This window comes from Herpailurus yagouaroundi, unplaced genomic scaffold, assembly GCF_014898765.1.
Source record: "Herpailurus yagouaroundi ecotype Mexico unplaced genomic scaffold, PumYag 160, whole genome shotgun sequence".
Classification (NCBI taxonomy): Eukaryota; Metazoa; Chordata; class Mammalia; order Carnivora; family Felidae; genus Herpailurus; species Herpailurus yagouaroundi.
Window position 1 is genome coordinate 25,588,233 of NW_024412401.1, and position 15,387 is coordinate 25,603,619.

At 37.4% G+C, this 15,387-nt stretch overlaps 1 protein-coding gene across 1 annotated transcript in view; it reads left to right on the plus strand.

Annotated features, from left to right (window-relative positions):
• Nucleotides 1–15,387, plus strand: part of STX17 (syntaxin 17) — a 65,635-nt gene that overhangs the window by 7,302 nt on the left and 42,946 nt on the right. Inside the window, exons 2-3 of the mRNA XM_040481816.1 lie at nucleotides 978–1,163; nucleotides 13,181–13,246. Of these exons, the coding sequence (XP_040337750.1) occupies nucleotides 1,041–1,163; nucleotides 13,181–13,246 (189 nt within the window). The 5' untranslated portion in view covers nucleotides 978–1,040. The remainder of the gene's footprint in view (nucleotides 1–977; nucleotides 1,164–13,180; nucleotides 13,247–15,387) is intronic.

Sequence of the window (15,387 nt, forward strand, 5' to 3'; positions counted from 1 at the left end):
ATCAAAATGGAAAGAGGGGCACCTGGGTGGCTCAGTCGGTTCAGCGTCCGACCTCGGCTCAGGTCACGATCTCACACTCCGTGAGTTTGAGCCCCACATTGGGTTCTGTGCTGATAGCTCGGAGCCTGGAGCCTGCTTCAGATTCTGTGTCTCCCTCTCTCTCTGCCCCTCCCCTGCTCATGCTCTGTCTCTCTGTCTCAAAAATAAATAAAAACATTAAAAAATAAAAAAAATGGAAAGAACGGGAGAAAGAAAATGGAAAGCTTAGTTAACTATGGGTGAGGAGATGATTGATTTTATTTAATTTAAAATTTTTAAAAAATCTTTATGTATCTTTGAGAGACAGAGCATGAGCAGGGGAAGGGCAGAGAGAGGGAGACACAGAATCTGAGGCAGGCTCCAGGCTCTGAGTTGTCAGTACAGAGCCCGACACGGGCTTGAACCCATGAACTGCAAGATCATGACCTGAGTTAAAGTCAGATGCTTAACTGAGCCACCCAGGCGCCCCTGATTGATTTTACTTTATTCTCTTTTTTGTATTTTCTTTTTTCTTTTTCATATTCTCTTAAAGTGAATATACATTACTTTTGTGGAGAGAAAAGAGTTTCAAAATAAAAATTTTTTTAAGTTTACTTATTTTGAAGAGAGAGAAAGAGAGCATGAGCAGGGGAGGGGCAGAGAGAGACGCAGAGCCAGAATCCCAAGCAGGCTCTATGCTGTCAGCGCACAGCCCGGTGCAGGGCTTGATCTCATGAACTGTGACATTATGACTTGAATTGAAATCAAGAGTTGGTCGCTGAACCAACTGAGCTACCCAGGTGCCCCTAAAATAAAAGATTTCTTCAAGAAAAAACAAGTCATTCAAGTTCAGAACTAAGTTGAATATATATTTAGAATAAATCATAAAATTACCTCGTTGTTGGCTTTTGAAAATAATAGAAACTGATTAAAAACATTCTTAAATATTTCCCTTTTAGGTTTTTCCATGTGAGTGGGGAAGACAGTTGCTGCAAGTAGAAGTGACATAACATTTTTCTAGAATGTCTGAAGATGAAGAAAAAGTGAAATTACGCCGTCTTGAACCAGCTATCCAGAAATTCATTAAGATAGTAATCCCAACAGACCTGGAGAGGCTAAGAAAACACCAGATAAATATTGAAAAGGTGAGTTTTTTCATTTTCTGCCACGAGAAACAGTTACATATTCTGATTTATACTTGTGCATTTCAGCTAAATTTAGAATATTAGATAAGAGGCTTTGCTAAAATATCCATCTCCTATTGATTTAACAATATTCATTTTTTCATCTGGGTTTTGTTTTACAAATATACCTCTCATATTCTTCATTTTTTAGGGAGGAATATTAGAATAGAAACTATGCCTTTTAAGTTGTACATGCTGACATATTAAGTAGTTAATAATTAACATACAAATCGTTTGATAGTGTACCATAATGTAAAGGCAGTGAACTTTGGCTAAGGGGCCTGCCTTAATTTCATTCACCTCATGGCAAGTTTTTTGAACTTTGGGGTCTATCAGTAACTCCTATCCTCTTTAGGTGCATGCAGCATAAAGAGGTAAATCATTGTGTGATATGAGGGAATTTCCCAAATTGACTTCTTCCCATTGAGGAAAGCCCCAAATTAAGAAATAGCACCTAGAGATCAGTTTAGGAAATAGGTAGAGGGAAGCACTAGTCTCAGGGGCTGTGCTGAAGGTTGCATAGAACCTGGACAGGTCAGTGTCTGGTGGAAGAGTTGTGGCATTCATGGGAGCATCAGGTTTACTGAGTACTGAGCATTGATTTGGCAGTTTATGTGGTTTCATTTGCTATAGGACAGGTCAGTGGGATTTGCTCCTTAAAAATGATCTCTCCCAGTGTAAATTTTTTTATTTTTAATTTTTATTTTTTAGCTTATCTTTTTAATTTGTTTTCTAATGTTTATTTTTGAGAGAGAGAGAGAGAGAGAGACAGACAGACAGACAGAGCACGAGCGGGGGAGGGGCAGAGAGAGAGGGAGACAGAATCTGAAGCAGGCTCCAGGCTCTGAGCTGTCAGCACACAGCCGGATATGAGTCTGGAATCCACGAACCGCAAGATCATGACCTGAGCGAAAGTTGGATGCTTAACCAACTGAGCCACCCAAGTGCCCTTATTTATTTATTTTTTTGAACGTTTTTTTTTTTTTTTTGAGAGACAGAGAGCAGGGGAGGAGCAGAGAGAGAAGGGGACAGAGGATCTGAAGTGGGCCCTGCACTGACAGCACAGAGCCCCGTGTGGGGTTTCAACTCACCAACTGTGAAATGATGACCTGAGCCGAAGTCCGTAGCTCAACTGACTGAGCCACCCAGGTGCCCCTCCCCCACTACGCATATTAAGCTGTGTCACTTTGTGTTAATTTTTTGTGGTGGGGGGTGGTGTGGAAGTGGTCATTAAGCCTTTCAGTGTAAACAATATTTATCACCCTCACCTGAGCACATTATACAACTAAGAAGAGTGTCAGTTTTTTTCCCCAGTAGATACCATCTGTCTCCCTAGTATTTAAATCTTTTTAAAAAGTATAGACAATAAGTGCCAAGAATATGAAGATGGAAATTTCAATGCAAATATGAAGCTATCTAGAATTCAAGATTAGTATTTTGTCATCTTTTAATTTCTTTATCTGTAAACAATAAGTACTGTGACTTTTTAGGGTGGAGGAGTTTTCTGGTAAACTGGTTATTCTTGTTATGAGCCAAAACAAATTATAGGGTTCCATGCTTTCATTAATGAGGAGGGCTCATTGTTTTTTTCTTTTTAATTTTTTTTTAAGTTTATATATTTATTTTGAGAGAGAGAGAGAGACAGCATGAGCAGGGGAGGGACAGAGACAGAGAGAGAGAGAATCTCAAGTAGGCTCCTCACTGCCAGCGCAGAGCCTGATTCAGGGCTTGAACCCACGAAACTGTGAGGTCATGACCTGAGCAGAAACTGAGAGTCCGACACTTAACCGACTGAGCCACCCAGGCGCCCTGAGGAGAGCTCATTCTTTTAGCACTATATTAACATAGAAGTAGGGTTGTTTACTTTTGATTGATCATACCTGGGTGGGAGGTTGATAAGGTGTGTTTTAAAGTCCTGAGCTCATATCAAAGTGCTCAGTTACAAAGACGACAAGAATTTAGCAGATAAGTTGATTCTGAAAGGCAGAAATAGGTGGACTGTTGTCTTATGTTACCTTTGAGGTTCGGCGTGTCTTTCATTTCCCTTTTCTTATACTTATTCTGTATGAAAGTGCCTGCCATCATTCCCTCGGGTCCTAGCCACATGTACCACCCAGTCAGTCATCAACGGAAAAGCCAGAACCCTGGGAACAAGGGAGGTAGGGATAGGAAGGATTTATTATCGGTTTGATTAGTTGTGCCAGACTTGCTAAGAAAATTATTCCAGTGGTATATTCCTCTTTGTCTACCATAACGTTTTTACTTTAGCATTTTGTGAAATCTTTACTTAACGTGAAAGTTTTAGACAATGTTGGAATAATTATAATTCACAGTGTAGGGGATATCTGCAGCTAAGCAAACTCCTACTGATCTGTGTTTTATTCTATATTCTTGATCATAATACTCTCTCTAGGATTTCTAGTTTTGCATGACAGTGACTTGTGTGTGTGTGTGTCTGTGTATGATTGAATAGCATATTTTAATAGTTTATGGTAACGTAAAAACATTTAAAAGCTGCAATGTTCACCATGGACAAAAGAGTTAAGAGCTAGGTTTGGGCTCCAGGTGTGTGACAGTGCCTTATTTTGAAAAAGGCATATTCTTCCTGGGGGAACGGTGTAGACAGATCACATATTTATTATGTTAGCCATCCGTCATCCAGTATGAATTTAAAAGAAGAAAGTCACACTGAAGGGAAATTGAAGGTCAGCCTTAGTGGAGTGACGCTGCAACACCCGAACACAATGGGTGCAGTGTGCCGTGGGCACCTGTGACGCTCTGCCACGGGTCCTTCAGCACTACACTGTATTGCACGTGGTAGATGTGATTAGATTGTGATGCTGAAATCAAAGTGTTAGCATCCAGCTTTCTTGGCTAACGTAAGATAGACCTAAGCACAGCGGATAGAAACAACATGATTATATGCTTGGAACATAATTTTCTTTGTTTCAGGTTGCAGGGTTGGGAGGAAACTTACTGCGTAGCACGTACTGTGTTAGTATATGGTTAAAGTACAAGTGGCAGAAAAGCCCCAAGTAGCGTATCATATCAGATAGGCGTTTTTCGTTTTTGCTTTTATTTTGAACCTCTCACAGTTAGGGAGCACTCCAGGGCTGCAGTGGCAGCTCAGCGGTCATTAAAGACTCTGGCTCTTCTTATCTTGCTCTCGGATCCTCAGCTGGTTTCTATCTTGCATGTAAAATGGCAGCTCCAGCTTCAGCTATCACATCAGCTATTACGTTCCAGCTAAGATGAAATAAAGAGAATCATATTGTTGCTAATTGTGTTCTGTTTTCTGTCCTCTCTTTTTTTCTTTTAAAGAGAATCCTCCTGTTCTTGTTTCATGGATGCAGTATCATCCATGGGGTATTATCATTTAAGTTTTATCTGCCTCTTTGTCTGTTTTTCCTGAGTTTCTTTGTTCTTTCTTCTTTTTAAACTTAATTCTTATCTCCTCCACAACTCACTCACTCTCTCCCTTTCTTTTCTGTGTCAGCCTGCAATATTATGGACTTTGCTTTCCTTGGCCAGCTGTTGATATTTAAGAGTGCTAATCAGAAGGTATTTGTGTGTGTAGCAGGGAGTAGGAAAGGTCTTGTAACTTGGAGGGGGAGCGAGTGAAAGATCAGTTTTCATGGGGAACTACCAGACACTCTTGTGGAATGTTGTCTTCTGTGGTGACCAGGGCAGTGTAGTCGCTTGGGCCTGCGGAGAGGGCATGTGGTAGATAGACTGCCTGTTCCTTCCCTAAGCTTTGAACCAATCCTTCTGCCCTACCGTATACATCCTCCTGGCTGCCCGGTAGCTGGTACGTCTGGTTACCGAGCCTTTCGGTAGTAGTGATGTGCCTGTTGGCTTGTCACTCACTGCCTCTCCCACACCATTCACCCCTTCTGCAGCCTCATGTTTCGGCTTTCTCGGGTCTTCTTAGTCTGCAACATGTCTGTGATCTTTCGATTTTCTCAAATTTGGTTAAAATTTCATGTCCACCGATATCTTCTGTTATATTCTCATTATTCTTATGAATGTATACCTGTTAAAGTCCTTTATTGTCATTTTAGTTGCGTTTTAGAAAAGAGCAGAGATACATGCTTGTGTTCAATCTTCCAGGTTTAATGAGGAGGAAAATTATTAATTGCAAGAAATAAATATATGTTAGGTTTTCATAAGTGTTGGTGTTTGCGATTTCTTTTATTGGTAGCTCTTAAAAGGTCATAAAAAAATTAGTTTTCTAATCCTGAAGAAGTTTACAGTGCAGTTAAGAAAATAGGAAATATTCAGGGGCGCCTGGGTGGCGCAGTCGGTTAAGCGTCCGGCTTCAGCCAGGTCACGATCTCGCGGTCCGTGAGTTCGAGCCCCGCATCGGGCTCTGGGCTGATGGCTCGGAGCCTGGAGCCTGTTTCCGATTCTGTGTCTCCCTCTCTCTCTGCCCCTCCCCCGTTCATGCTCTGTCTCTCTCTGTCCCAAAAATAAATAAAAACGTTGAAAAAAAATTTTTAAAAGAAAATAGGAAATATTCAGAGACTAATAGGTGACATATAATTTAGTGTGAAAATGAGTGGCATGAACTGTTCTGGCAGTATGAAGCACAAACTACATGGTGCAAAATCAAACATCAGTCTCATTGATTTGTTATTTACTGACTTGTTTTGATTTGTTTTTAAACCTGTGATTACAACCAAAAATTTTCCATCTCTCTTTTTAATCTGAGAATGTTTATTTCAGTCTTTTAATCTCACCCCCACCCCCACCCCCTGCCCCAGTTTTTTCTTCTTGACAGAACCTTGATTCAGTCTGTCTTCCTGTGCTTCAGAGTAGGAAATCTTCAGCACAGGTGGTGAATAATGTTTCTAATGGTAGTAATTACATTCTTGTCAGTGTGTGAATAGCAACTGTATCCTAGAGTTGTGGCTAATGAGACTGGAGGGAAAGCCTGTTTGGGATATGGAAACTTCTGGAAAAGATTTTCCTACTGGTAGAAAGATACACATGAGAGGAAACAGTTCTGCTTCTCCTGGCCTTGTGTCTCCCCGTTGTATCTGGAACAATAGCTAGTAGGGGACAAATCTGAGGACAAAAACTTTCTATTGAGAGTGGTAAAGAAGAAAGATAGAACTTAGGCAGTTGGTGAGCTTGTAAGCTTCTGAACTAAACTACCTTCTAGGCTGCTTCTGAGGGGAGATAATAAATGTCCTTATTAAAGTAATTTAAGATTTTTGAGTTTTCTGTTATTTGCAACCAAACACATCCTAATTGCTTCAAGTTACAGCATTGTTTTCACTGGTCTCTCTAGTGCTGCTGTGTAGATGGACAACAATGTTTTGTAAAAACAGCACAGTTCAAAAACGCTTGTCAGTAGTTCTCACAACCAAATTTTAAAGGATTTACTTCTTGTAATTTTTTTTCACACATACTAAATCACTTTAGCTTTTTCCGCTTCTCCAAAAATTTGCAATGATAGATTTTAATAATGTAATATAAGTTAGGTATAGCTTGTAGCGAGTAATAGGAAATCCGAACTATCTTACTCCTTATTTTTCTTAGAATTTTACTGGATTGCCTGGATGGCTCAGTTGGTTAAGCATCTGACTTCAGCTCAGGTCACAATCTCATGGTTTGTGGGCTCTAGCCCCGTGTCGGGCCCTGTACTGACAACTCAGAGCCTGGAGCCTGTTTCGGATTGTGTCTCTCTCTCTCTCTCTCTCTCTCTCTCTCTCTGCCCCTCCCCCGCTTGCACTCTGTCTCCGCCTCCCTCAAAAATAAATAAACATTAAAAAAAATTTTTAAAGAATTTTATTGTTATAAGAGATAAGGTCCTTTAGTTCAACCTCCACCTAAGACACTAATCTCTTCTACAGCTTGCTTGACACGTGAGCAAATGGTAATAATGCATTAGGAGATTCACACCCCTGGGAGGTAGGCTTTGTGCTTTGTTTTGGGGGGTGTTATTTTTGATATTTTGTAGGCACAATGAATTATTTTTCACTATGGGGTAGGTATCATTATTTATCTTCATTACATGAGTAATATTCAGTTTATGGCTTTCGATCATTGGGCTGTCTGCTAATATTATGCAGCATTTCTGTTACAGTGTTTGATATTTTCTGTGTTGACAATTATGTCACCTGTGAAGACAAACTATTTTATTTCTTCTTTCTCCGACTGTGTCCTTCCTTCCTGCACTGGCTAGGGCCTCTGGTGTGATGTTGAATAGGAGTGGTAAGATCAGACCTCCTTATTTTGTTCCCAGTATTAAGGAATAGCCTTTTACCACTAAGCATGATATTAACTGTAGCGTTTACATAGATGCCTCTATCAGGTTGAGGACATTAACTTCTATTTTTAGTTTGGTGAGAGTTTTTATAATGAATAGACATTTGTCAAATGGTTGTCTTTACATCTACCATCTTGCTATTTTTGTATGTTTGCCCCATCTGTTCTTTGTCCCCTTTTTCTTTTTACTCCCTTTTGGATTAATTGCATGTTTTTTTAGAAATTCCATTTTTCTCTTTTGTTAGCTTATTAGTTATACCTCTTTGTTTTTATTTCTGGGTTTTAGTGCTTGTTTCATAATTCAAAGTATCCATCTTTAACTTTTCACAGTCTACCTTCAAATAATTATATATGTGTGTGTATATATACACACACACACACACACACACAAACACACACATATATATATAAATCACTTCATGTATATTATAAGAACCTCATAACAATATACTTCTATTTCCTGTCTCATGATCTTTATAGTATTATTGTCATATATTTTGCTTCTGTGTATATTAGCCCCACAATACATTGTTATTTTTGTTTTAAACAGTTACCTTCCAAAGAGATTTTAGACATAAGAAAAAATGTTTTATATTTACCTATATATTTACCATTTTCAGTGCTCATTATTTTGTGTAGAGCCAGGTTTCTCTCTGGTATCATTTTTCCATCAGCCTGAAGGACTTCCTTTTTATTGCAGTACAGGTCTGCTAGTGATGAACACTGTCAATTTTTTTATGTTGGAAAAAAGGTCTTTATTTTCCTTTCTTTTCTTTTTTTTTCCCCTTTGTTTTTGAGAGAGAGAGACAGAGCGTGAGTGGGGGAGGGGCAGAGACAGACAGACAGACAGACAGCTGTCAGCACAGAGCCCCATGCTGGGCTCAAACTCATGAAATGTGAGATCATGACCCCAGCCAGTTGGATGCTCAACCAACTGAGCCACCCAGGTGCCCCTATTTTGCTTTCGTTAAAAAAAATATTTCTCTGGGTATAGAATTCCATGTTACGTTTTAGATTGTTTTCAAGATGTTGCTCCGTTGTTCTCTGGCTTGCATTGTTTCTCAAAAGTTTTCTGTCATTCTTGTCTTTGTTCATTTGTACTTTATGTGCCTTTTGTCTGTGGCTGCTTTTATGACTTTTCTATCATTTATTTTAAGAAATTTTATTGTCATGTGTATTATAGTTTTCTTCATTTTTCATATTTCTGGCATTTCTGGAGTTTCTCAGGTCTTACGGATTTATAGTTTTTATCAAGTTTTGAAAAGCTTTGGTTATTCATTTTTCAAATATTTTTTCTGCCGTCTCTCTTTTCTCTTGGGAGTGCAATTACTATGATGCCTTCAGTTGGCCCAAGACCTGCTGATGCCCTGTTCATTTATTGTCCATCTTTTTTCTTCCTGTGCTTTATTTTGGATTGTTTCTATTGCTCTTCTTTTCTTTGCATTGTCTTATCTGCTATTAATCCCATCCACTGCATTTTTCATTTCAGATGACTTTTTTAACTCTAGGAATTAAATTTTTAAAAATATCTTTCATGTCTTAGTGTGCTCATATTTTCTTCTTTCTTGAACACAGGAACTACATAACTTTTTTTGTAGTTACTTATTTGTATTAGTTAAAAACATTAAAATTTTTATTGCAGTGTAATTGACATACAATGTTATATTAGTTTCAGGTATGCTACATATTGATTCAACAGTTTTGTATGTTACTCAACACTCACCCTAAGTGTAGCCACCATACAATGTTACCATACAATGTTATTATAATACTATTACAGTATTATTTACTATATTCCGTATGCTGTACTTTTCATCCCTATGACTTATTTATTTTATAACTGGGAGTTTGTGCCTCTTAATCCTCTTCACCTGTTTTGCCCCTTACCCTACCCCCTCTCCTCTGGCAACCACCAGTTTGTTCTCTGTATTTATGAGTCTGTTTCTGCAGTTACTTTAATTGCCTGTTATTCATGGTAAATATCTTAATGCATTGCCTACTGGATATATGTTTTAGTAAAGGCTTGAGGGAATAATGTAAGAAGTCTTTGCTGTTTTGTCCTAGAAACCCAATGCCTTGCACCATGGAAGTGTTTCATGAAATAGTGGGTGGAAAATATTAGCCAAAAAATGGGAGTAGGCTTAGAGAGAAAAGGTAATGATAACCACCTGGACTGTTACAAGGGCTTCCTCTGGTGTGAAAGTATTCTACAGCCTAAGCCCACATTTTTCTTTTGGCCCTGGAAGCAACGTTGCTTTCTCTCAGTTTCCCCTCTCTCTACTCATAAAGTATTATTATAATGAATTTTTTACATGGTCATGAATATTTTATATATATGAACAGATAAACCCTAAAACTATAAAATTTTAAAACTGAAATAAATTTAATGATGACTTAATTCAACCTGCTCTTTTTATAGAAAAGTGAACTGAGGTCCAAGTTACTGATTTGCCCAAGTTTACAAACCTCACACAAATAGTCATTCTTTTGTTTTAAATATTCATTTATTTATTTTGAGAGACAGAAAGAGATTGAGCATGTGCACACAGGGTAGGGGCAGAGAGAGAGGGAGAGAGAGAATCCCAAGCAGTCTCCATGCTTCAGTGCAGAGCCCAATGTGGGGCTCAGTCTCACGAATCATGAGATCATGACCTGAACTGAAATCGAGTCTGACTGTTAACCGACTGAGCCACCAAGGTGCCCTGTCATTTTTTTTTTTAATTCAAGTATGATTAATCTCCAGTGTTACATTAGTTTCAGTTGTACAAAATAATGATTCAACAATTCTATACATTACTTGGTGTTCATCCCAGTAAATATACTCTTAATCCTCTTCACCTATTTCACCCATCCTCTGGAAACCACCAGTTTGTTCTCCATATTTAATATTTTTTTTTGTCTCTGTTTTTCTTTGTTTCGTTTCTTAAATTCCACATATGAGTGACATATGGTGTATGTCTTTCTCTGACTTATTTCACTTGGTATTATATCCTCTAGATCCATCCATGTCATTGCTACTGGCAAGATTTTATTTTTATGGCTGAGTAATATTCCACTGTATATATACCACATCTTTATTCATTTATCTAATATCATAATTTCTAATATCCTTGTCTATTAATTTCATTATCTCTATCATATGAGTCTGTTTATATTGATTCATTTTTCTTGCTCTTTTGTATGCATGGTAATTGTTTACTGGATGCTGGACATGATGAACTTTACCTTGTTGGATACTGAACATTTTAAACTTCAAGTATTTTTGAGCTTTAAGATGTGTGAGACACAGTTATTTGGGGGGCAGTTTGACCCTTTTGAGTCATTCTTTGAAGCTTTATCATGAAGGATTAAAATATTCTTTCTTCCAGGGTGAATTTTTCCCCATGAAGGGCAACACTTTGGAGTACCATACCCGATGTGCAGTTTATTGCAAGGTTTTCCCACTCCATTCTGACTTGGGGCTCACATGCACTGCTTCTGGCTGTGTGATCTCTGGAAATTAGTCCACCAGAGGAAAAAGAAACTTTTCAGTGGTTCTTTTTCTGACCTCAGGTAGTTTTCCTTGTGTGAATGTGCTGACTTATACTTGCCTGAAGACTCAAAAGGAGAACCTGCAGGTCTCTGGAGCTGTCTCTCTCAGTGTAGTCATCTCCTCCCATTGCAACTGTCTCTTCACATGCAGCTCTCTCCTCTCTGATACTCTGGTCCATGAATTCTAGCAGCCATGGCCTCCAAAAATTCTTAACTCTGTTTCCTTAACATTAATTTTTCTTAAAATATCAGGACAGATTAGTGTTGAGTAATAAATTTAAAAGTGGGTTATTTTTTGGGGTGCCTGGGTGGCTCAGTCGGTTGAGCGTGCGACTTCGGCTCATGCCATGATCTCACGTCTCGTGAGTGTGAGCCCCGCATCGGGCTCTGTGCTGACAGCTCAGAGCCTGGAGCCTGCTTCGGATTCTGTGCCTCCCTCTCTGCCCCAACCCACTCACATTCTGTCTCTGTCTCTCTCAAAAATAAATAAACATTAAAAAATAGTAGTAAATTGTCTTATTTTCAGGGGTGCCTGGGTGGCTCAGTTGGCTCAGGTCATGAGCTCATGGCTTGTGAGTTCAAGCCCCACATCGAGCTCTGTGCTGACCGTCGCTCAGAGCCTGAAGCCTGCTTCAGATTCTGTCTCCCTCTCTCTCTGCCCCTCCCCTGCTCGCACTCTCTCAAAAATAAATATATGTTAAAAATAATCATATAAATAAATAAAAGTGACTTATTTTCAAACATGTATTTTTGACTTACTTTTTAAGTTTATTTATTTTTGAGACAGAGACAGCATGACTAGTAGAGGAGGGTAGAGAGAAAGAGGGAGAGAGAGGATCCCAAGCAGGCTCTGTGCTGCCAGCCCAGAGCCCAATGCGAAGCTCAAACTCATGAACCATGAGATCATATCTGAGCTGGAACCAGGAGTCAGACACTTAACTGAGCCATCCAGGCACCCCTATTTTTGGCTTCTCTTCTCATCTTTTTATTAATACAATAACATTATCTAAAAGAGCCTTTAATACAAATTAAAAGTTTTAAAACCTGGGGAAATAAATAGAAGAGCATTCATACCAGATCTGATGGTATCAGTTTAATTTTTCTTATAAATGAAAGTAGTTTGATAGTGGTTTTAAATTTGTTTGGTGAATATATTTTCTATATTATTTTTAAGCTTAGTAGTTATTGTTTAGTTCTTAGATGAGGTAAAAAAACATTTAGGAGTATCTAAAGAGCTTTTTGCTGCATTATTCACTGCCAAATTTAAAGAATATGCAGAAGAAGGAATATGAAATTGCCCTAGAAACTTTTTTAGTGCTCTTTTGTAATCTGTTACACCTTTCATGCATATATGGGACATTTTCATGTTTCTGTCCTTTCATTGTATTTCTACATTGGATTTTTTTTTTCTTTTAGTGTTGTAGTATAACAGAAATATGTTTAATGTCATTATTCACAACTGCTAACATATTATTTGGATTTTTCATTTCAACCAAAAATAATATGTGATGTTTGATGTTGATGTTTATATGCTATGTAAGTATTGTGCTGTAATGTTACCACATTTTGCTGTGGTTCCTGTCAGATGAAAAATTTGCCATTATCATACGCATAAAGTTTCTTCGGTGAAACTCTGAAAACTAAACAATTGTCTTGATAAAAACTGAAGCATGTATATTAAATGTTCATTCTCATTTTTGTATCCTTTCTAGTCTGCACTATCGATGTAACTTTTTCTCAAGGTCAGATTTTGGTTTTTAACAGTTGACACTATCATTGACAAACTTTTAAAATTCTTCATGAATAGTGAGACTATCTGATGAGTACCCTTAATCTTTTTATTTTTCACACTTTTACATTCTCATTCTTTATTTTTTCATCTCCAAAGAATTTTTAAGACAAAGTACACTGGTTTTTTTGTTTTTTTCTTCAGTAAAATGAATTGTATCTAGTGATTTTTATTTGTTTTACCATTTGCCAGAATTTTGTGTGTAATGTTTTTGAAAATTTCCTACTTGTATTGTCATTGAACCATTAACTGCAACTATAAAGTCCATAACTCTTAGCTGGTATATTTAAGTTTGGGTAGGTGAGTGGGGATTTTTGTGGATAAGTAGAAATAATCAGTTTAGTGATTAAACAAGAATTCAGTACCTTTCCTCTCTTTTATGTAGTATCAAAGGTGCCGAATCTGGGATAAGTTGCATGAAGAGCATATCAACGCAGGCCGTACAGTTCAGGTAAGTCTATTACATTGTTTCTAGTAAATCAATATGAAAGACAGTCTTAAGAATATTTTGCTAAACTAAATAGTCTTGTGGCTGAATCTTTTTATGTATATTTGTAACTATTTCTTTAAGGGTGCATTTTTAACAGGAGTCACTGAATCAAATGTCATACATATTTTTAAGATTTTGATTCATAATACCAAAATTTTCTCCAGGAACAAAGTATCAACTTATACTCAAAATCAACGCATTTTCCAAAAACCTTATGAACATTAGTATTATCAGTTTCTCAAAATTTTGCCTACTAGTAAGTTAAAATAATGTTGCTTTTGTTGTTCTAATCTGGAGTTTTTATTGCTTTGAATGGTAAAAGTTTTTTTCATATGCGTCTTGGATAGTAATATTTCTTTTGTAAATCACCTGTTCATGTCCCCTGCATATATTATGTGTTGTCTTTAAAAAAAAAAAAAAAAGTTGATTTATCTTAAGAGAATGTGCACATGTGCAAGTGGGGGAGGGGCAGAGAGTGGGAGAGAGAATCCCAAGCAGGCTCTGTGCTGTCAGCATGGAGCTTTCTCAGGGTTCTCTCTCCTGCTCTTTCTCTCTGCTCCTTCCCTGACACATGCGTTTTTTTCTCTCTCTCTGTCTCTCAAAATAAATAAACTTAAAAACAAATTTTTTTAAAAGAGAACTTCAAAACGATACTGTTACAGTAACATAGTATTTATTACAAGTATTCTTTGCAGTTATTGTCTTTTTAATAAATAAATGTTAATTATTTAAATTTTTAAAAATCCTGGGGCACCTGGGTGGTTCAGTCGGTTAAGTGTCTGACTTCGGCTCAGGTCATGATCTCGTGGTTTATGAGTTTGAGCCCCGCGTGGGGCTCTGTGCTGACAGCTCAGAGCTTGGAGCCTGCTTTGGATTCTGTGTCTCCCTCTCTCTCTCTCTGCCCCTCCCCACTTGTGCTCTGTCTCTATATCAAAAATAAATAAATATAAATGTAAAAAAATTTTTTTAATTTTTAAAAGTCCTATATTTACATAGTTAAAAGTGAAATAAAAGTAAAAGCTTTACCTTACCTTTCTCCATCTCTGTGTCCTACTTGGAAGAAACCACTTTTAATCCTTTTGGCCATTTTCCCTGGTATGTAGCTCTTTATTCCTTAATATAATGTGAGAATGCTATTTCTTAATTAATCAGGTTCAGACATTACCTCTTCCTACCATAATAGGTGGTGATCTAGCTTTCTGCCCAGCTCTGGTACTTTCTTTCCGCCTATACAAATACATACATTATAAATTTTGGTTAAATTATAGATCATTATTTTATTATTTTGATTATAAAAATACTGTTTTCTTCTAAGCCAAATAGTGAAATACAATATAGTTTTTGCTTTTTGTCTTTTTTTTTATTTCCTAGCTTTCTGTGTATTTGTAATTTTTTTCTAAATGCTCCACATCTTTGCTATGTGCTATCAGTAATAATTTTCATATGTCCAAATATTCTACTTCCATTCTTTATCCTGAACACTCCCTCCTGTAGCCCTCTTCCCAGTTCCAATCTGGATTTCCTTTCTAGGCTTCTTGCACAGGTGCTGTTCTGGGACTTCCTTCAGCTGCTCTTATGTGTTGGGTCCCTGTATTCCTGGGTATCATGTCTTCCTCATTTTTGGTTTACTCCATTGTTTTGTTGGAGTACATCTCTCAGTAGCTCTCTAAATAAGCTCTCTAAATTTACGTCGGAGGTAAATTTTTAAGTTATTATGAGTCTAAAATATACCCCTTTTCTCCCCTCACATGTGACTGCTAATTTCAATAGGTATAGAATTCTAGCTGGTATTCTTTCAGATTTGAGGGTTCTCTAGTTTAGTGTTGCTCTTAATGAAGCTGATATCGTCTGATTTCTCAATTTTTGTATGAGATCTATTTTTTTTTCCCCTCTTTGGAAGCTTTTGTAGTCTGTTTATCCCTGGTGTTCTCAAATTTGATGATGATGTGCTTTGTGTTGGACTCTTTCAGTCTAAAAATTTATGTTCTTTAGTTCTGGGAAATTTAGATTATTCAATATGTTATTACTCTGTGTTTTTTCTTTGCTTTTTTTTTTTTTAATCTTTAATTGCAAGAATTGGCAAATGATGGCATTTTCCTTGG